Source organism: Tursiops truncatus, chromosome 6, assembly GCF_011762595.2.
Source record: "Tursiops truncatus isolate mTurTru1 chromosome 6, mTurTru1.mat.Y, whole genome shotgun sequence".
Classification (NCBI taxonomy): domain Eukaryota; kingdom Metazoa; phylum Chordata; class Mammalia; order Artiodactyla; family Delphinidae; genus Tursiops; species Tursiops truncatus.
In genome coordinates this window covers 78503405-78527289 of record NC_047039.1, presented here as the reverse complement: position 1 = coordinate 78527289, position 23885 = coordinate 78503405, and the positions used below count along the sequence as shown (strand labels likewise).

General features: G+C 40.5%; 1 protein-coding gene across 7 annotated transcripts in view; it reads right to left on the bottom strand.

The window, feature by feature from the left end:
* Nucleotides 1-23885, bottom strand: part of UNC13B (unc-13 homolog B) — a 225011-nt gene that overhangs the window by 72671 nt on the left and 128455 nt on the right. For 4 of the 7 annotated variants that reach the window (XM_073806248.1, XM_073806249.1, XM_073806251.1 and 1 more), the window contains one exon: nt 21076-21333. In XM_073806248.1, the coding sequence (XP_073662349.1) occupies nt 21319-21333 (15 nt within the window). In that variant the 3' untranslated portion in view covers nt 21076-21318. Of the gene's footprint in view, nt 1-18864; nt 18956-21018; nt 21334-23885 lie in introns of those variants that run through there. The other 3 variants (XM_019948921.3, XM_019948923.3, XM_019948925.3) reach the window with 1 other exon arrangement.

The window sequence follows — 23885 nt, the reverse complement described above, 5'->3', positions numbered from 1 at the left end:
CTTGTATCCTTATAAAAAAGGAAATTTGGATATGAAGATAGGCATAGAGGAAAAACAGTATGAAGAGACACAGGAAGAAGAAGACCATTCACAAACCAAGGAGACAGAACTGGAGTAGTTTCTTCCCTCATGGTCCTCAGAAGAAACTAACCCTGCTAATACCTTGATTTTGGACTTCTAGCTTCCAGAACTGTGAGACGATAAATTTCTGTTGTGTAAGCCGTCTAGTTTGTGGTACGTTGTTATGGCAGCCCTAGCAAATTAATACAGTATTTTTGAACATTACTGATACAATTCTACCAAAAATTTTTAAAAATAAATAATAGAATTAATACTTATTAAGTACCTAAGCGTAATACCAGGCATGATGAAAAGATTTAATCCTTGCCGTTAGGGAGTTCATAACCTAATGGAGGAAATGTTATGATATGAAGCGCTGTTATACCCATATTATGAGAAGTGTTAGAGCTTGTGCTTAGGTGACTGATAGTACCATTTACTGATAAAGGACATACATGAAAGGAGATGGAGGAGAAAGAAAAAACAATGAGCACAGTTTGAACATACTGCATCACGTGCCTGTGAAAATTCTGGTGACAATATCCATGGGCACCTTGTCATAAGTCTGGAGCTCAGGAAAGAGGACTGAGGTAGAGAAAGAAATTTGGGACTCAACAGTGTATGGATAAAAACATGGGTGAGATTATCTAGAGAAGAGAATGCGGTTGAAAACAGAACCCTGGGAATCACCAAGTTTTAAGGGGCAAGCAGAGGAAAAGAAATGCTGTAAGGGAAGCAAAGATGGAGCTGTCCGAAATAAGAAAAGGACTTGGAGGGAGAGATATTGCAAAAGCCAAAAAGGAAGAGTATTTTGGGTAGAAACCAGTCAACAGCTTTTATCTCACTTGTCATAAGAAATGCTCCAGGATGTTGGTTTTCATCCAGAATGCCCTTCCTAACTTACCATCTTTGCCTATTTATGTCTGAATGCCCTCAGGTGTGGACCAAATAAACACATTTCCCTAGCATGCTTGAAGATGACAACCAGCAAAGGGAAACAGAAGCCTACAGAAATGGGGAAGATTATTTGTTACAACTTACCTCTTCCTTCTGGCTTCAAGATGTCTTATTTTATACACTGTGACTGTACTTCAGGACGTGCCTGTTTTGGAATGGTGGTAAATCTCTGCTGCATTGTTTATGGAAAGAACACAACTTGCCACTTACAAGGAGTCATGGATCTCCTTAATGACATATGCTTGTAAACACAGGAAGCAAGTTACCCCTTGATTTCCATCTTTCTAAGCTATTACTTTATTTCTTGAACATTTCCTGATATTTAATAACAATTGTTGACTTAGCACCCTCTGGGAATTCCTCTGACAAGACTTTTCTGACTGCCTTAACTCAAAGGGCTTGCTCCTTACTTTAAAGTCTTATGACAACTATTTTGTTATAAGCATTTATCATTCCCTTTGCAACCAATTACTTACAGCCTTGTAATATCACTTCACACTTTTAAGCAATTTCCCCACAAAACTTTGCTTGACTGTCTAAGTATCAGAAGCTATGTCAGGGATTGTAATTAGTTCCTGACCTCAAGTGCAATCTAGGAAAGGAGTTAAAGCCTACATATATGCAAGGAAAATGCAAGTAGAAAGCAGAAGTAACAAGAAAATAAGTGGCCAGGAATAGGATCTCTGAATCACTGAACTCTTTTTTTACATAAATGTACTAGGCCCTCAAGGCATATTAAACAGAAGATATTCCAGGTGAATATTCACTCTTAATCCTTTTTTGGGGGGGGAGCACAGGCTCCGGACGCACAGGCTCAGCGGCCATGGCTCACGGGACCAGCCGCTCCGCCGCATGTGGGATCTTCCCGGCCCGGGGCACAAACCCGCGTCCCCTGCATCGGCAGGCGGACTCTCAACCACTGCGCCACCAGGGAAGCCTCTTAATTCTTAAGGGTTCAGACTCAAACTCCTGCAAGGCCTCCTACCTTGATAAATCAGGCTGGGCCATAAAGACATCTTGAACAGAAGAACAATTCAAAAGACAAGTCAAGCAGTTTGCAACTTGACCCTTTGCTCCTAGGTCCACATCCTTTACTAGACATCTGAATTTCTCCCTGTGCAGGAGGAGGTACTAAATAGAATATCAAAGGCCCAAATCAGTTTTCTCAACCTGCCTTTTCATGCCCCAGTTTATTCCAACTGCCAGTTTATTCCTCCAGCATTACAACTGGAGTGCCTATTCTTTGGGCCTGGAGTGAGAGGGCAGCCTTTGCAACTCCTAAAGGTTAGCATGAGTGACTAATATGTATCATAAGAGACCCAGGCGAAATGTATGAGAATTTGTAAGTGAAAATATTTGCATCGTTCAAGGTGTTGGTTTGGAAGAGAATCAGGGAACGCTCTGTGAAAGAGGTGATAGCTGAGCTTGATCCTGAAGGATGAATAATATTTGGATATGTGGAAACGGAAGAGAAGAAAAGGCAGACGATACAGGATGAGCAAAGATATGAAAAGGACAAAAAGGAAGGTGTGATGCTGGAAAGGAACGGAAACTAACATATACTGAATGTTAACAACATGCCAGGTCTTGCTCTATATGTGTTATCTTATTTAATCCATATCTATCCACTGAGGCAAATAATATCCAATTCAGAGATGAGAAAACTAAGTTTCTAAGATACTCAGTAACCTGCCTAAACCTAAGGTTACACAGCTAGTAAGTGGTGGAGCCATATTTCAAATTCAGGCTCTTTCTGATTCCAAGGCTCAACTTCTTTCAACTGTATAATGTGGCCTCTGGGTTAACAAGGGTTAGAAAAGTAGGTTAGAAAATCATGACTGGTCATGGATGCCAAGCTAAAAAGTTGAAACTATAATTTAACTACCAGTGTAAAGAAAAATTAATGTTTTTTGAGGGGGGAAAAGCCTTTCATTCATTCATTCAATCATTCACTTATTCACTCACTCACATATCTGTTAAGACTTGCTGGATGCCAGGCATCAGGGATATAAAGTTAAGTAGGCACAGTCCCTATTCTGTATTTCCACGCTCTTTCCATCTAGCTTTTATTTAAGTTATTTATTGAATTATAACATACATACAGAAAAGTACACAAATCAAGAGTACCTTAACGTAAACAGAATTCAGATCAAGGACAGAACATCATCAGAATTCCAGAAGCCCCACTGCACTTATATCTAGTTACTACCGACCCCCTCACCCCAAAATAATCACTACCCTGAAGTCTGACACCACAGATTACTTTTGCCTGTTTCTGAACTTAATATAAAAGGAATCATGTAGTAGATACTCTTTTAAGAAATACAAAATCTTGAGGGCAAATGCTTATACAATTCCAGGACAGTGTGATAAACACTAAAATTGACTGTATATGAAATGCTATAGAAAGATAGAAAAATGAGTATCTAACTCTATCTGGGGACTTTCCAGAAGGCTTCAAAGTATGTGACATCTAAGTTGAACCCTGAGCATAAGCGGTAGCCATGACTAGTGCTCTGTTTTAGGAAGATAAATCTGATAGTGGTATACACAATGGATTCCAAGAAAAATAAATAAAAGCAAGGAAACCATTGGGAGAGTAATACACTATAGTCTAAGCAGTAAAGAAGACCTGAATGCAAAGAGGAACAAAGAGGAGACTGATAAAAGAAATCACAGAGAGAAAAAGAGCAAGATCTGGCAAACGATCTAATGTGGGAGGCAAGAGAGGAGGAAGTGACTGAGTGGGTGACTGGCAGAACGATGGTGACTTTCATACAAACAGAGAACAAAGGAAGAGGAATAGGCCCAGGAAGGAAGTTTCAAACATTGGGAAATTGTGGTGACAATAACTAGTAAATAACTAGATATGAAGGGTAGAACCTAAGGAAAAAAGGGAGGGTCAGAAGTATATATTTGGGAATCATCTGCTTAGAAAGGCTAGCTGGAAGTCTACTGGCTGCCTAGCACAGAGGCCAAGATCAGGCACAGTACCGGCCACACGGTAGTTCAATTAATGTACGTCAATTAATGACTCTGGGTTAGAGGCTGAGGAAATGCAGATTTGAGATTAAAAGAGATGCCTTCTGTAGAAAGAAGAGACAGAGACAGACAGGAAGGGAGACAGGCAAGGTAAGAGAGGAAGGAAGAACTGGAAGAACCCAAGAAAATAGGAAGCTACAAGTAGGGAGTTGCAAAAACACTGTGGAATGCTGCAGAGAAAAAATGAGCATAAAGACTGAAGAAAAGTGTCTGATGAAAAAAAGTGTTTAAATATTTAACTGGTAATTACTTCTATCTACTCTCTGGCCTACAAGCTCACAAAGGATAAGAAAATGTCTTGCAAATGGCCCAACAGCACCCAGTGGTACCCACTTATTAGCTGGCTTGATTTAAAATGGAATAATTGGGCTTCCCTGGTGGTGCAGTGGTTGAGAATCCGCCTGCCGATCCAGGGGACACGGGTTTGTGCCCCAGTCTGGGAAGATCCCACATGCCGCGGAGCGGCTGGGCCTGCGCGTCCGGAGCCTGTGCTCCACAGCGGGAGAGGCCACAACAGTGAGAGGGTACTGCAAAAAAAAAAAAAAAAAAAAAACACCAGACAGGAGCTCAGTCTGTAAAATCCTCATCTAAGATGGAATAATTATATTAGCTGCTTCCTTTTGGATAACTTTGGCAAAAGAACTTTCTCTTACAGAGCAAGAATTCCTTCACAGCCAGGATCAAATGTTCCCAATCACTGTGTGGTCACATAAGCAGCAAGAGTCAGAGAAAGTAGGAGAAAGCAAGAAGGTCTGCTTTACTTGTTATTTGGAAGCAAGTAATTTTGTACAGAGGTATCAATCAGACTTATTCCATAAAAGTTTACAAAGTACCTCCCTTTATTGACACTATGTCCAGAAAACACCGCCAGCTGGAGCTAAGGCCTGATGCTGGTATCTGACACCCTCCTCGGACTCTAGGTAGGCTAATGATATCACAGCATTTCTCAGAAATGTGCTGATATGCTCCTCAGAAACCGGAGCCCTCCAACCTTCAAACAAGCTGTCCCAAATTCCAGTCCCAGATGTGATGTCTTATAATTCACAAAGTTCAGTCACAGCCTAGAGCGAGATCTAAGGTTTATAGAAGACCAATCACTGATATACCCAGATCCAGGCCATAAACGTGTTCAGAATATTTCAGAGGGGGTGGGGAACCTGAGAAATGTTAAGCACTTCTCCTGACAAGTACACAAAAGCAGCTCTTGAAAAATGTTCCCATAGTGCCCAGGGTAGCCTTTGGCCTGCTCCCCTAGACTCCTCAGGCAAGGCCCTCCACTGACACTTTCCTCGCAGGTCCCAGAGAAGCACCAGTACATAGACAGCCTCATCTGAGTGATCCACATGGCAAGTTTTCCCACGAACCCCCATGACATCTGGTAGTCTAGATCCCTGTAAAAACCTGAAATCCTATGGCACTGGCTCCTTGCCACTTTAACCATCAGAAGCAGTTTCACTGGGTTCCCACTCAGCAGCAAAGGCTCCAGCTGTGATCAGAAACACCTTTGGCAGGTTGCTAAGGCCTAGGCTAAGAAGGTCATGAGAAAGCCCTGGAAACCAACACTTCTGTAACAAGAGGCCCACTGGTGACTTAAGCAATGGTTTATAGAGCTTTGCCCTCAAAAATGCATTTTTCTATGATCTCACCAAAACTCTGTGAGAGGGGACAGTCATTATCCCTAATTTATAACTAAGGAGACTAAGAAATAGGAAGTGCTTTATTCAAGTTCTCTCAGATTTTGAGACTAAGCTACTGCAAGAACCCAGCTCTTTCTATTTCTAGTTGAGCCCTACATTTTATTAGTAATAGAGATAAGAGTAAACAAATACAAAAGACACTGGGCATCATGAATGGGTCTGCATGTACCAGCCTAGAGAACACATTTCCCACCAACTAGACCTCGGGAAATAAAGACTCACACGTGAGAAACACTGAAGCTTCTGTGCCATCTTCTTCCCCCTTCTGCCTTGTAAAGTATTCATTTGCTAGGGCTGCCATAACATAATACTACAGACTGGTGGTTTAAGGAACAGAAATTTATTCGTACAATTCTGTTGGCTAGAAGTCCAAGACCAAGGTGTTAGCAAGGTTGGTTTCTTCTAAGGCCTCTCTCCTTGGCTTATATAGGTGGCCATCTTCTCTCTGTGTCTTCACATGACCTTTCTTCTGTGTATGTGTGTGTCCTAATCTCTTCTTACAAGGACACCAGTCAGATTTCAGTATGTAGTTTGGATTTTTCATCCAAATTACCTCAATATATCATACCTCTTTAAAGGCCCTATCTCTAAATACAATCACATTCTAAGATACTGGGTGTTACGCCTTTTAACATAGGAGGCAGGGAGCGGGGGACAACTCAGCCCATAAAAGGCAAAAAAGGTAAAATCAGGGTTTTGGTGGCATAGGGAATTTAAAAGGCAGGGGAAGAAAGGAGATAATTCAGAACCAGAAGCCAGGCACCCTGATGTTTTCCTTTCCTTTGTAGAGAGCCTTTGGAATAGAGAAGGAACATTCTATCCAGCTGGTGGCTTTAGAGAAAGAGAACTAAGCCAATCTCAGCTTTCATCCCTGCTCTGGCCTGTTGCCTAACAGACATGGAGTTCATGAGCAGAAGGATCATTTGAGTCCTTTCTGGGTATTTCTGCTCTGTTCACTGCCGATGGGGGTAGGAAAGGTAGAAGGTTTTTATTCATGTGTGAAAGAATACTTAAATCTTAATTTCTTAAGGATATCATTATTACTACCGACTCAGCTTCATCTCTGCAACTTCTTTCTGCCTAAGATTTTAGTTTTTACCAAAACAGTTAAGTTCCAAAGACTGAGCTAGATTGGCACATTAGAAGAACAGAAAAGGAGGGGCTGAGACTATCAGGCTATAGCAAGAACTGGCAGCTCAAGAGCATGCTTTTATTACTAACCAACCAGGCAAGCTTCTCCCACACCCTATAAAAACAAACAACTTCTTTTTGCTTCAGAGGCTCAGGTGATATTGTCAATTTCCCCACAGACATTTAAGAAGCAAGCAAAGAGAGAATTCAGAAAAGGGAAATTAAATAGACATCAGAGAAGATGAGCATTGGGGATGGTTTCTTAGATGTTAAAACAAGGAGTGTGCAGGAGTGTTGAATATTGCAGCAAGGTCCAATAAGATAAAGACTTAAAAACAAGCACAGGATTAGGTAGCGATGAGCTCACTGACTGACCTTCACAAACATAGTTTTAATGAATTGACAATGAAATAATCTGAGACAGACCTTCCTAAAGCACATTCCTTGGAAAATGATTCCTACAGGATGCTTTTCCAAAACAGAGTTTCATAGTCAAAAAAGTTTAACGCTGTGCATTTTTTATTCCCCTCTTGAAGAAACAAAAGAAGCCTAAAAATTTTAAGTTTCTGAGAAGTCCTTTGATAAAGCAATCTATCAGTGTTGCACTCTACTGGAACTCAATGTTTTCCAAATTTCTTTCACCATGAAACTCTTTATCACATGATAAAGAATCTATTAACATTTCTAGAAACTGGAGTCCTGAGAAACACACTTTGAAAAACAGGGTTCTAAGATTATGGTGGTAGATAGTAGTGTTAAGAACCTAGGCTCTGCAGTTAAATAGGTCTAGATTTGAATCTGGTTCTAACTCTTGCCAGCTAGGTGACCCTGGACAAGTTTCTATCTTTCTAAACCTCAGTTTCTTAATCTATAAAATGGGCCTAATAACATAAGCCTAATTCATAGAATTATTGTAGGAATTCAGTTGGGTAATACATGTAAAGCACTGACAATAATAGTATTCAATAATGTGATTACTGGGCTTCCCTGGTGGCACAGTGGTTAAGAATCTGCCTGCCAATGCAGGGGACACTGGTTCAAGCCCTGGCCCAGAAAGATCTCACATGCAACGAAGCAACTAAGCCCGTGCGCCACAACTACTGAGCCTGCTCTCTAGAGCCCGTGAGCCACAACTACTGAGCCCCTGTGCCACAACTACTGAATTCCGCATACCTAGAGCCTGTGCTCCCCAACAGGAGAAGCCACTGCAATGAGAAGCCCGAGCACCATAGGAAGAGTAGACCCCGCTCGCCGCAACTAGAGAAAGCCTGCACGCAGCAATGAAGACCCAACACAGCCAAAAATAAAATAAATAAATAATAATTTAAAAAATAATGCAATTACTGTGATGATGATGATGATGACCACAAGGACTATGGAAAGTAATTGAGATTAGAAGGAAAACTGTGATGTACATACTAAAGTTTTCGATGAGTGAACAGGGAGTTATGCAAAAGTTGGGATCTAATTTCAACAAGGAAGGTGGGTGTGAGAACGGCTTATGCAAGGATCTAGTAATGGCCTCAAAGTGGCAGAGAGAGCCAGAGAAAACCAAGCCTCACTCCTGACCCAGAAATACATGGGGCATTAAAAAAAGGCACAGTCTTCATACAAAAGGGTTTTAGCGAACTGCCATGTTTCAGCCAGTAGAAAATGTATCTGTTCTGGTCTCAGATATCAGGTAAGGACTCCAAGGTTTGCCAAAGGACAGAAGGGGCCCAGAGGTCTCTTGTCCAAGAGAGGTCTGTCTGGTTTGTGAAACAGTAGTAGGGCCTTTTCTTAGGTAGGGCTTACCATAAAGTTTGAAGTGGGATGCTAAAAACTGTGGTTAAGAGAGGTCTGAAAGTATTGGGGCTTACTACAGGATTTGTATTGCGACACTGTGGTAGTAGCAAAATATTAGAAACAACTTAAAGATCCATCAACAGAGAACAGAGTGTACAAATTATAATACATCTACAGGAGGAAGTACCATGCAGCTATTAAAAGACTGCAGTAGCTCTATTTGTAATAAGGAAAAATCTCCAAGATGTAGCAGTAAATGAATAAAAGGTGAAGGACAATGTGTATAATATACACACGCACACATGTGCACACACACATGCTTATAAATGCACAGTTTACCTCTGGACTGATTCATAAGACACAGGTAACAATGAGATGGGGGAGGTGGGGACTAGAGGCCTGGAGTCTGAAGTAGGAGGGAAACTTTGCATTATACATATCTTTTTAATATAATTTTATATTTTTACATTTCTTACTTATTCGAATCATTCTTTAGTGTTTTTTGTTTTTAAAATGTTACAGTAGCAATGGTTAGGGAGAAGGCTGAGAGACTGTAAGAAAAAGGAGGGATAACTGTGGTCTCCACAAGGGCAATGAGCTGAGGTAGTAGAAGTTAAGACAGGCAGCCATGATCAGAGCAAAATCCTGGAGTTTAAAATTATACAAAGAGGGCTTCCCTGGTGGCACAGTGGTTGAGAGTCCGCCTGCCGATGCAGGGGATGCGGGTTCGTGCCCCGGTCCGGGAAGATCCCACATGCTGCGGAGTGGCTGGGCCCGCGAGCCATGGCCGCTGAGCCTGCGCGTCCGGAGCCTGTGCTCCACAATGGGAGAGGCCACAACAGTGAGAGGCGCGCGTACCGCAAAAAAAATTTTTTTTAAATTATAGAAAGAGTGCTTTCCTTGTGCAACTAAGCCTAAGACATGGGGTCCTCAAGGGCCCTCCCTTATTTTCCCAAGGGGAATCCATTTTTTAGGGCTTCAATAGTAGCACAAGATGGACGTCTCTTTGCCTGGGAGAGAGTCACAGGTAAGAACAGAACTTGGACGAGACAGCTGATTCGTTCTATCTTAATGATCTTTCTTGAGAAAATGCTGATCCATCTCAAGCTGACTGGTTGCAATCTTGGCTCTCCTGGGACGGCTCCATTTAAACACGAACTTTTTTTTTTTTAACATCTTTATTGGAGTATAATTGCTTTACAATGGTGTGTTAGTTTCTGCTGTATAACAAAGTGAATCAGCTATACATATACATACATCCCCATATCCCCTCCCTCTTGCGTCTCCCTCCCACCCTCCCTATCACCCCTCTAGGTGGTCACAAAGCACTGAGCTGATCTGTGTGCTATGCGGCTGCTTCCCACTAGCTATCTATTTTACATTTGGTAGTAAACATGTACTTCTAATCTATTTGCTCAGTTCCATCTCTTCTTACTGACTCTCCTCCGTCAGCTTTCTTTAGCAACCTAAGAGCTTCTGCCAAGGCTTCTTCATGGCCTACCTCCATGCCTTCTCCTTCACTGTCCCTTCCACCTGGAACACCCACCCACCTGCTGCCACTGCAGTCTCCGTTTCTAGAGCTAAAAAGTCTCACCTCCTCCCCCAGATTTTTCTGCAGCTAAGCCAAATAAGGTACAGAATCACATCCATTCCACCCACACTACCAACATTACTACCTCAACAGCATTAGCAATGTCAGACACTCATTAAGGACATATGGCCAGGTACTCAGCCAGTCCATATACAGAGATGACCTATATGACCTCTTCCCTTAAGTTGCTGACAATCTTACAGGAATGGCATAAGGGTAGCTAGGTTTGTACGGCACTTACTCAAAGTCTGTTGAATGCACTATCAGCTAAAGAAGTATAAATGACCTATAAACTTATGGGAAATATTCAAATCACAAATAATCAAAGAAATGCAAATTAAAACAATGGGATACCATCCTTCTGCCAAATTGGCAAAAAATGTCTAAAATGATAATACTCAGTGTTGGTGCAAGACATCTAAATATTGAAAGTATAAATTGGAAAAACCTTTCTGAAGACACATGTAGAAGTTTGTCACAAGGCTTTAAAAGGTATATATGTTTTTTTTAACATCTTTATTGGAGTATAATTGCTTTACAATGGTGTGTTAGTTTCTGCTTTATAACAAAGTGAATCAGCTAAACATATACATATATCCCCATATCTCCTTCCTCTTGCATCTCCCTCCCACCCTCCCTATCCCACCCTTCTAGGTGGTCACAGAGTACCAAGCTGATCTCCCTGTGCTATGTGGCTGCTTCCCACTAGCTATCTATTTTACATTTGGTAGTATATATATGTCCATGCCACTCTCTCACTCCGTTCCAGCTTACCCTTCCCCCACCCTGTGTCCTCAAGTCCATTCTCTACGTCTGCGCCTTTATTCCTGTCCCTAGGTTCTTCACAACCTTCTTTTTTTTTAGATTCCATATATATGTGTTAGCATATGGTATTTGTTTTTCTCTTTCTGACTTACTTCACTCTGTATGACAGACTCTAGGTCCATCCATAAAAGGTATATACTTTTTTTTTTTTTTTTTTCGGTACGCGGGCCTCTCACTGCTGTGGCCTCTCCCATTGCAGAGCACAGGCTCCGGACACGCAGGCTCAGTGGCCATGGCCCACGGGCCCAGCCACTCCGCGGCACGGGGGATCCTCCCGGACCGGGGCACGAACCCACGTCCCCTGCATCGGCAGGCGGACTCTCAACCACTGCGCCACCAGGGAAGCCCCATAAAAGGTATATAGTTTTAAACTCAGCAACTTATTTGAATATACTTTGGGAAAGCTAAGTTAAAGAAATAATCAGAAATGAAAAGAAACTTATGCATAATGATACTCATCATAATATTATTTACAACAGTAAAGAAATAAGAGGAATTGTTAAGGAACATCTATCAATACATGATGGAATATTGTAATCTATTAATAATCATTAAATCATGCTTTCAAAAAATATTTAATAGCCCAGAATAAAGCTCACAAAACAATGCCTAAGTGAGAAAAATTCTAAGTCCACACACAGTATTGTCCAAACTCAGTAACTTTATATTAATGTATATATAAATTATACAACATAGCTAATGTTAATAGTTAATATTTTGTTGTTATTGGCTTTAGGTGCTAGGCCTTGGGAAACTTTTTTTAAAGAAATAATTAAGAGAAGATAAAGAAGTACATGGAGACTTCTGTGGAAATGCTAATGGGCTTTTCTGACGTCTTAAGCATCCATAAAAGATTGGCTAAACACTCTGCCAGGTTCTATATTGGGCTCTAGAACACCAGCAATAAAAACCATAGCCCTGGCATTCAAGGATCTTACAAGTACACGGGAAAGATGTAACAGTAAACAAGTAACTCCATTAAATGCCAATTTAGCAAAAGTACAGTGTCTCCCCTTATCCTGGGACTGTGTTCCAAGACCCCCAGTGGATTCCTGTATATATATATACATATAAAGTTTATGTATAAAGTTTAGCTTATAAATTATGCAGAGTTAGAGATTAACAACAATAATTAATAAGATAGAACAATTGTAACACTAGAGTTGTCCCTCAGTATCCACAGAGGATTGGTTCTAGGACCCACCACGAATACCAAAATCCAGGGATGCTCAGGTCCCATAGTTGGCCTTCAGTATTCAAGGTTCTGCATCTGCAGATTCAACCAACCAGAGATTGCATAGGACTGTAGTGTTTATTTTTAAAAACCCACATATAAATGGACCCGTGAAGTTCAAACCCATTTTCTTCAAGGGTCAATTGTATACTGTAATAAAAGCTATGTGAATGTGGTCTCTCTCTCTCACACAAAATACCTTATTGTAAAAACTTAACGCTTTTTCCATTTTAACTAAGCACTTATCACACACTGTGGCCATAACTCTTTCAGTTTGAGGTATGACAGCAAAATTAGCATGAATTTCTTTTTCCTTTTTTGCAATTTCATGGATAGAAGATTCATCCTTACTATAGATCTTAGCAACTTCAGCATGTCATTTTTTTCTTTCCTTATTAAATCAATAACTTTCACCATTTCACTTAAAGGAAGCACTTTACAGCTTCTCTTTCGTATATATGAATTGCCAGACATATACACACTACTATACATAAAAGATAACTAGTAAGAACCTACTGTATAGCACAGGGAACTCTATTCGGTGCTCTGTAATGACCTATATGGGAATGGAGTCTAGAGGAGAGTGCATATATGTGTATGTATGGCTGATTCACTTTGCTGTTCAGCAGAAACTAACACAACATTGTAAGTCAACTATACTCCAGTGAAAAAATTAAAAAAAAAAAAAGAGGAAAGGTAAAAAAACCAAAATGAATTGCCAGCATCATCACTCTTGCACTTTGGGGCCATTATTAAGTAAAATAAGGGTTACTTGATCATAAGCACTGCCATCTTGTGACAGTCGATCTGAGAACTGAGATGGCTAATAAGTGTTTAATGGGCTAGACAAAGGGATGATTCACATCCAGGGTGACATGGAGTAGGACAGCACAAGATTTTATCACACTACTCAGAGCTGCATTCAACTTAAAACTTAAGAACTGTTTATTTCTGGGGACTTCCCTGGTGGTCCAGTGGGGTAAGACTCCATGCTCCCAATGCAGGAGGCCCAGGTTCAATCCCTGATTGGGGAACTGGATCCCCCATGCTGCAACTAAGAAGTCCGAATGCTGCAACTAAGACCCCGTGTGCCACAACTAAGACCCAGTGCAGCCTAAATAAATAAATATTTTTTTTAAAAAAGAATTGTTTATTTCTGGAACTTTCCATTTAATATTTTTGGACGGGGGTTGACTACAGGTAACCGAAACTGCACAAAGCGAAACCATGGATACAGCGAGGGACTACTGTATGCACAGAGTCTGGAAGCTTTACCCAAAAAACTGACACCTGACTGGATTTAAAAGATGTGAATGAAAAGTTAGCCATGTGGAGAAGGAAAAAGAGTATATTCTATGCATGGAAACAGCGAGTGCTTTGAACAAAAAATTTTACATGTTGGAAGTGTTGACTAAACAGAGTAGCAGAAAGAAGTAAAACTGGAAATGCATATAGGGTCTGTATCAGTGCCTTCCAAATTCTTTTTGGGAAGGATCTGGTTTTTTATTACTAATATGTCATGGACTGATATTTTTGGTCTATACCCCATTCAATGAGACAAGGCCAGTGATCATGTGCTTGATGTCATGGCAATCCAAATTGCCTCTAAATGCTCCCTTTCAACTTCAGCACTTATTTCATCAAAGACTAGAACCAAACAGTTCCTGGACTGGGCTTGTCCATGGACAACAATGTGAGTCACACTGAGCTAGATCAAAAGATTTTATTATATCATGAAGACACTGTGCAATAATTGAAGTGTATATATATATATATATATATATATATATATATATATTTTACTTTCCTCTTTTTAAATCACAGTTCTACTAGATAACTTACAATCCTAAGAGAAAGGTACTATTTTCTCCCCATTTTCTGGATTAGGAAAATCTGGCTTATTAAGGTCAAAAAACTTTATTATAATGGTACACTGAGAAAAAAATATTAGCAACTCACACCACAGGCAAGAATTAATTTCCCTAAAACAGTAAAAAGCTCCTAGGAATCAAAAGCTCAATAGAAAAATGGGCAAAGAATATAAATAGACTGTTCACAGAAAAGTAATAGCCTTTACTTATATGAAACATGCTTAACTTTACCAATAATAAGATATGCAAATTTAAACTCTACTGAGAAACCATTGCCTAGAAGACTAGCAAAAAATCCAAAAGCTTAACAAGTCACTCTATTGGTGCGTCCGGGAAGAAAAAAGTACCCTCATGACGTTACTAGTAGGAGTATACGTTGGTGATGGTACTAGCACAAAAACAGAAATATAGATCAATGGAACAGGATAGAAAGCCCAGAGATAAACCCACACACATATGGCCACCTTATCTTTGATAAAGGAGGCAAGAGTATACAATGGAGAAAAGACAGCCTCTTCAAAAAGTGGTGCTCGGAAAACTGGACAGCTACATGTAAAAGAATGAAATTAGAACAGTTCCTAACACCATACACAAAAATAAACTCAAAATGGATTAAAGACCTAAATGTAAGGCCAGACACTATAAAACTCTTAGAGGAAAACAAAGGCAGAACACTCTATGACATAAATCACAGCAAGATCCTTTTTGACCCACTTCCTAGAGAAATGGAAATAAAAACAAAAATAAACAAATGGGACCTAATGAAACTTAAAAGCTTTTGCACAGCAAAGGAAACCATAAACAAGACAAAAAGACAACCCTCAGAATGGGAGAAAATATTTGCAAATGAAGCAACTGACAAAGGATTAATCTCCAAAATATACAAGCAGCTCATGCAGCTCAATATCAAAAACACAAACAACCCGATCCAAAAATGGGCAGAAGACCTAAATAGATATTTCTTCAAAGAAGATATACAGGTTGCCAACAAACACATGAAAGGATTCTCAACATCACTAATCATTAGAGAAATGCAAATCAAAACTACAATGAGGTATCACCTCACACCAGTCAGAATGGCCATCATCAAAAATCTACAAACAATAAATGCTGGAGAGGGTGTGGAGAAAAGGGAACCCTCTTGCACTGTTGGTGGGAATGTAAATTGATACAGCCACTATGGAGAATAGTATACGGAGGTTCCTTAAAAAACTAAAAATAGAACTACCATATGACCCAGCAATCCCACTACTGGGCATATACCCTGAGAAAACCATGTTCAAAAGAGTCATGCATCCCAATGTTCATTGCAGCTCTATTTACAATAGCCAGGACATGGAAGCAACCTAAGTGTCCGTCAACAATGAATGGATAAAGAAGATGTGGCACATATATATAATGGAATATTACTCAGCCATAAAAAGAAATGAAATTGAGTTATTTGTAGTGAGCTGGATGGATCTAGAGTCTGTCATACAGAGTGAAGTAAGTCAGAAAGAGAAAAACAAATACCGAATGCTAACATATTCACTTTGAATGCTAACTGATTCACCTTGTTATACAGCAGAAACTAACACAACATTGTAAAGCAATTATACTCCAATAAAGATGTTTAAAAAAAAAAAGAGTATATGTTGGTGGAAGGCAGATACCCTTTAGAATAATCATTAACGCTTTTCACAAATATCCTTCCCTATCTATTTCAAGGTATACTGTACCATTTGCTTGAAGTTAGACATGGTTATGTAATTTGCTTTAGCCAGGGAAATGTGAGCAAAAGTGACATACTGTGTCTTTGGGGCAGAAGTTTTAAGAGCGAGAATGCAATCTCCTATGTTCTCTCTCATTTGTTATTTTTTCTTTCCCTCTACCACCAACATTGGCAATGTTCTAGAATCTGGCTGATCCCTTAGCCTGGGTTGCAGAGAAGATAACTTAAAGCAGAACTCTTCAACATACAGGATGATAAGCAGCATGAGCAAAATAAACCTTTGTTGTTTTAAGCCACTGATAAATGGTGAGCAGTATTTACTAAAATTACAAATGCATATCCCCTCAGATATACTTGCACACAGCAAAATGACATACATAAAAGGTAATCATTTGCAACATGGTTTATTACAGCAAATGACCAGAAACAACCAAATGAACATCAACAGAAGACTAAATACTTGCAGTACATTCATACAGTGAAATATTATGCACCTGTTTAAAAAGAAAAACATTCTCTTAGAGCTAATATGGAAGAATCTCCAAGTGAAAAAGCAAGATGTTCCCAGTGTGTATAGTATGCCATCTTTTTGTTTCTAAAAAAAAGGGGGGATTAGAAAATACATTCATATTTACTTACACCTATAAGGAAATTCTATAATAATAAGAAACTAACAAAAATTATCTTAGGGCAGATAGGTGGAACTTCCAATTACTCAGAAAAAAGAAAATTCTTGGTGCCATACTTAACTTCTTACTGTCTCGCAACCTCAATCAATCTGTCAGCAAATCTCATCTTAAGTATAAATGGTATGCTTCTGCCTCTATCTTAAAGTGCTATCAGATCCGTCTTTAAACTGGCTTATCTTCCTCCTCTTGGGCACATCTAATCAACTTCCAGTTACATGACCTGTGTTAAGAATATATTTGCTGTTGTTCTGGTATTCAATTAAGTTGCAATGGTTTTTGGTTACTCTTAAATAAACCATGCTTTTCTCTAAATGATCCCAAGCTTTGGCAACTGTTTTTAGCTATTCTTTTTGAGAGACTCTGAGCTGCCTCTTAAAAAGTCATAACAAACTGCTCCAATATATTCTTGTTTTTCTCATTCAGAACTTTTCTTCTACATGAAGTTATTTTACTTTCATTTATTATAAGAATTATAAGACCCTTACGCTGAAAAATTAGAAATAAAAAATTGATGGGAAATCTCTTCCTTATAGTAGTATGCCAACTAATGAATGTAGAAAGGATCATGGAAATAGAAAGATACCATTTGGCAACCACCGTTATTGGTGGTAGATTCAGACAGGAGTCATACATGGATACTTAGCCTGTACATGGAGGTTTGATGAGAAACAAGACACTGGCATGGTCTCAGAGTATTGTACCACAGAACACTTACCAATTACAAAAGGAAAAATGGTGTCGCAACAGTAGAGAAACCTGGCTGATACAAACATAACTAGGTGATTTTTTTTTTGGCTATGCCATGTGGCATGCGGGATCTTAGTTCCCCGACCAGGGATCAAATCAGTGCCCCCTGCATTGGGAGCACGAAGTCTTAACCACTGGACTGCCAGGGAAGTTCCTTAACTAGGTGATTAAAGTTAACATTACAGGGGGTAGGACAGGTTGACAACATGTACTTTCTGATGCAGTTCACTAAAATGAGTTCAACATCATTTTTGTGTAATCCCTGCCAAGAAAGTATGGCCTGAGTCTGGACATGAGGAAACACTGGATGGACCCAAAATGAAGAATATGTTACCAAATGAAAGGCCTGTACTATCTATTGAAGATGCGAAAGACTGAGGAACTGTTCCAGATTAAGGGAGATTAAGAGACATGACTGCTAAATGCAACATGTCAGCCTGGATTGTATCCTGGACCAGAAAAGAGACATTGTTGAGACAGTTGGCAAAATTTGCATGGGGACTTGATGAAAGTATTGTCATTGTTGATTTCTTGATTTGGATAGTTATATTGTGGTTATACTGGAGAGTAGCCTTGTTCTTGGAAAATACAAACAGGAGAACATCATGCCTCCAACCTCCTCTCAAATGGTTCAGAAAAAAGATTAATCATAACGGATGGAGGGCAATGAAGCAAAAATGTTGTAAAATGTCAACAACGGAGGCATCTTGGTGAGGAGGATATGGGAGTTCTTTATTATTTTGGCAACTTTTTTCTAAGTTTGAAATTATTTCAAAATAAATTACTTTTTAAGTGTGTTTACACATGTGAACATGCTTGCATTTTTAGTATCTGCCAGGTATTATACTACGGACAGCCACCTGTCATCATTTAAAAATCTCCTTTCACTAACACAACATTGTAAAGCAATTATCCTCCAATAAAGATGTAAAAATAAATAAATAAATAAAATAAAAACCTCCTTTCTGCCTGAAAAGTGACTACTGACACACAGATAAGGACACTTCAAACTTGCAATGCTGCAAATGAAAAATATTTCTATTTTTACTTTTTTACACTGTTTTAGATATTAATGTGTTGATGTTTGGGGCCTTAAATTAGGGAAGCCCGTAGAAACTTCTGAACACTAAATTTCTGAGTAAAATTTCTGGCCCCGTAGAGGTCAGCCAGTGGTACTTGAACTGGCTCGCCAAGGGAAACAACAACTAATCCTAAGAGGCCCTGAAATAGTCTTCTATCCTAAACTCAAAATAAAATGGCCTCACAGGTGATAATGGTACTGAAAATAGCATTTAATTTTACTTTCAGGCTCTTAACCCACTAGGTCTACTTGATTTCCATTAATCAGCATAGAGGGAAGCCAATGGCTACCTGCCCATCTCTCAAGGCTCTAGCTTACTTGTCATGCATTCCCAGAAGCACACTGTAAGATGACTAATCATTGACTGCTTCTTCAGCACCATATGTCTCCCAATTTCAAAGGAAAAACTGTCCCAACTAGAACCAGAACAACAGATTTCCTACCTCCTGCAGCTGGAGTCGAACCTTGGTAACTGCTCGGATCCAGTGCGCTCTGGCTTGGGTAAATGGCGAAGATGCACTCTCCTCGGGAACACTTGTAACAGAGAAAAGAATGTTCCTTAAAAATCAGCCCAGGCCACAAGATGACAGTGCTCAAGGCAAAACTGCCAAATACCTAAAATTAAAAGGTTTGTTGTATTCATGCCTATACTTATCTAGTGATTCAAGCCACTAAAACAGCATAGTCCTGAATATCCAATGTGAAAAAAATTCCTAAAATGACAAGTCCTTTTAGCTTTTCATCTGTTCCCTCTCTTTCTTCCCACTTTTCCACTCACCTGATGAGGCAGCTCATTGGGACAGTCAGGGATCAGGATACCAGAAGCATTGGCAAGGGCCCTAAGTCAATGACTAACATAGAAACCATACAGAGAGGTGTAGAGTAACCCTCTCCCCCTACCTCTCAAGACCACCAGTCTCCCTTGAGAGTTCTACATAGCATCCTTAGGGCAGAATTTTGTTCCTGCAAAGCATTCCTGCTCCACTAAGCATTTTGGAAGGCTTTCCAATTCCTAGACTACATCAAAGTGCTAAGTAAAAAGGCAGAGCCCTTGTCCTGCTGTGATCTTGTTCCTTGAGCTGCCTCAGGACCACCCTCAGCAAAAGGAACAATAAATATAACAAAGTAGCTTTGAGACAGAAACAATACCCTGTATTTGAACAAATCATCATCATCTTAACTGTGGAACAGTGGTTAATTCTTGGTGATGATGCTTCTCCTCTCTCTCACTGGGGTCTACTGACAAGGCAGTAAAAAAGGACCCACCATCTAGACACATAAAATATATGCTAGGCTCTGATGCCACCTAACTGGTTCAATTGTTTTAAAACACTTGTGGGCACTTCTGAAACGGGCCTGGACGTCACTTGCACAGCTAGGATCTGGGAGGACAGAGCCATTAGAGAAGGCCAGGCACCTTCTGCTGCTCGACCAAAAACTCTACCCAGACAACAGTATCTTTAAAGTCCAAGGTCGACAAAGAGCTATCTTTCAGTGGGTCGTCAATCCAGTAAAAAAGCTGGTCCAGAACTCAGTCTCCCTGATGTCTTGTCTACTAGATGAGCCACCAGAAATGATTAAAAATCAGGAAAACAAACAGAAAATAAGTTTCTACCTTCAAGTGGTGGAGTAGAGGCATCAACCATTCTCTAACTTTTACCGCATAATCAGCATTCACTGCTCTGATCTTCCCGTGACCTTGAAATTTGAGAATTTAAGTCACACCTAGCCCTTATCACTCTACCCCAGTGGTTTTCAACTAGGGACAGTTTTGCCCCTCAGGAGAAATCTGACAATATCTGGAGACATTTTTGGTTGTCACACTGAGAGTTGCTCCAGGCATCTAGTGTGCAGAGGCTAAGGATGCTACTAAAATCCTACAATGCATACAACAGCTCCCCGTAACAAAGCATTATCTGCCTAAAAATGTCAACAGTGCTAAGAATGAGAAACCCTGCTCTGCCCCAACCTATCAGCAGCTCACTGACCAATTTAGCTCAATAAGAACAATACTCAAACTCTGTACTAAGCCTCATTATGTGACTGTTAAAAGGACAAGTTTAAAATTTTTCTCCTTATGGGTACCAACTGCCAGACATACTGCTAGGCCCCAGGGAGACAGACGGGTGGGTTAGATCTGGCTTCTAGACCAATTCTTTAACTCTTTCCCAGTTTTGTCAGCCAGGGAAAAAACAAAACAAAAGAAAAAAATAATGCTCACAAAAGAAATTTAAACATTAATCGGGTGGGAAGCCTATTTCATTCAAAGCAGCTCCTCTGAATGAAATGACCTGCAAGGCTCAGGTCAGTTCCAGACTCAAAGGCTGTCATATGTGGGGTCAACTAGTGAGCCAAGAACTGCAGACTCTAGAAGGCCTGGTACACTGCAGTTAAAATGTTCTTCAGAGATCCTCAAAATACATTGGAAATTACACCAAAAAGCAAAGGAAGCAGTGCAGAGCTAAGCCTCAGTATCCTGATCACAACCACACCCAGCTGCAGGGAAACAAACAAAAAGCAACTGCATTCTGTTCAACAATACCATAGGGCAGGTACTGAGGAAACCATGTGAGCTCCTCAAGGTAGCCATCACCTACCTCTCCTGGGGGCCTAGGATGTGGTCTCTGTGTAGCACCAGATCTGGGGGTGGCGGGGTTGTAGCATCTTCTTTCGTCTCCTTGGGTTCACATGCTCCTCCCTTCTCCTCTTCACGTGCCACCTCCAAGGCTTTCTCTTGTTCTCCAAAACCTACTTGGCTGTCTCTGGAGAAGCTGCCAGAGCTGTGGCAGGAATGAATCAAGTCCCTCTCCCGGCGGTCATCATCTTGTTCGTGACACTGGTCTAGTTCACTCAGCTGAGAGCTTCCTTGACTCACGTTACAGGAGGAGCCATACCTACTACTGCTGGTAGGGCTGTGAGAATGAGAGGAAGACACATCAGTAAATACATACAAACTAAGGATCAGAACAAAGTAATGGATAAATCCAGGAAATAATGATTCTATCAGTGGCAAGGATCACAAACAGGAGGTTCCTGGGAAGAGAGGACCAAAGTTCACAATCTAGAAGAACTAGTCTCTGTTCAGCAAAATCACAACAGGAAAAATAACACAACATGCTGGGTTCTCCAATAGCACTTAACCTCAACCCTGCAGTTGACTTTGAAGAATTCTTTATCTTAACATGCTATTCTGTAAGTAGGGTTAAGAATTATTAAAATAGTCTGTTTATGCCTAAAATTCTCTACTCGGACTTCTTAAAAAACTTGTCCAGTGGCTGTGATTAAAGTTTTCTAATTTCCACAGAATAAAATGGATGGATGAACTCTACTCCCTTTTTCTACTACCTATTAAATTGAGATCCCCTTTTCTTCCTCTCCAATTGTAAATGTAAATGTGTGTTCCTCAGAATGAGCAAAGGAGAGTGAACATGTTCCTTCAATTCTCTCTCAGCCATCTGTAGGAGGTAATGGAAGCCACTGGGAAATGGAGGATAGGACCAAGAAATTCCTCAGGGGAATGGTCTCATCAACCTGGATGTTACAGTGGTATCCCTGGCAGCACAGCGAATGTCCCAAAGATGAACCTGCCCACCTATAACTGAGTTGCTCTCAGGACATGGCTCAGTTTCGGGCAAAGTGGACACAGTCCAACTCCAAGATCTGAGTCAGGGCCATATTAATGCATTTCTGTACCTGAAGAGAGGCCAGCCTAACCCTCTCTCAACCACCTGAATTCCCATACCCGGAAAGGAAATTTGTTCCCCTGGTATAAGAGGCAGCAGCTATAGCAAATGTGGCAGTGAATCGTGACCAGAAAGAATACTATTCAAAGTTACTCCCTTAAGCCGTATACTGAATTTGGGGGATTCAGTCCTATTCAAAATGGAGGGACTTGGGGATGATCTATCAATATAAGATCTATCCTAGCCCATTTGGATAGTTCCATCCCAAGTCAGAGGCCCTTTGTTTTACTTCTGGTATTCTGCTGGAAAGCCTCCGTGCAAAAGGACAAGGAATTTCCTTGCCAAAGAGTCAAGCTTTAACTAAAGGGCTTATGTTTACTCTTGGCCAAATGAAGATAAATCATTATTGTTTTCCAGTGATATTTTCCCTATGATTCCTCCCAATTATCTGGTATTTCCAGGCTGATTTCTGATTCTTCATCCCATGCAGGATAGGTACCAAGCCACTGTTCTGAGTAGTTCCCAGCACACATATACACATGAACATGTGTGCGCACATACTCACATAACCTCCAAAGTACTTGACCAGCCTCTTTGGACTGGTTTGGGCCAGCGTTCAAGGCAGCATTCTTAAAATGCCCTGTATGGTGCTTCTTCTTAGGGGAAATAATAGTATCCTTTGCAGGTGGACCCTGCACAATGATCCAGACTGAATAACTACAGCAAACGATAGCCCTGAGCTCCTGTGAGACTGTACTGAAAGCACTTATCAGACACCAGTCTCATGGGTAGTAAAATGCAGAGACTGGAAGAAGCTGTGCAAATCCATACGGAATATATATAGTATAGATTATTCCAAGCCATCCTTTGCATTTTGTATTTTACTTAATACCCTCATTGCCACTGGAGAAAGCATCTTAGAAGACTTGGAAAAGCAAAGCAAAGTAGGTCTCTCCTAGCTATTACAGATGTAAGTGCCAAAGGCCCAAGGAAGCATTCTAGCCTATCATGTGGTTGTAATTAATATACGCCACTCAGTGACTTGCTGCCTCTTCTTGCCCTCCCTTCTCCATTCTGCATTATTCAAGGCAGAGCAAACCAGAGTGAGTAAATCTCATGACCTAGTCTTCCCTTTAAGCAGGAAGCTCCTTGTTCCAATAAATGAATTACATTTGGCAGAGAGAAGATGACAATATCCACCTATTATTTCTTCTTACTTAACCCCTAATTAACATGAAGCTCAGGCGCTGGGAAAGACACAGGAAGGATAAAAAGCAGGCTATGATTAAGCTACCACTAAGTCACTGCATCATAAATGGTCAATTCTTTAAAATCATTTATGATGCTTTAGTTGAGAACAGGCCTTTTGCTGGTCTTTGGTTCCTTGATGTCATGTAGAACAACTGGCTGCTGTACATTTGAATCAGAGTCAATGCTAGCAGGCGCTGTCTCCTCTTCATGTGTTTCTGGCTGGTGAAGTAGCTCAGAGACAGTGCAGTGTTCTTCCTCATGACTCTCTGAAGGACAGGTGGGGTCAGAGAGGTTATCTTTGGTACCCCCGTGTTCTCCAGATGCTGGGATTTCCTGATGGTTTTCCACTTCTCCAGGCCCTGAAAGCTCATGAGCACATATACTTGGCCTGGTCTCCAGCTGCCCAGAGGTCCCAGAGGGCTGAGTCAAAACCTTAGCTGGCTCAGCACTGGCCCCAGACACTTGAGAAGACTCCAAAGTTTTGTCAGCCTCACTGAATTTAAGGTCCTGATCACTGCTGATAACCAAAA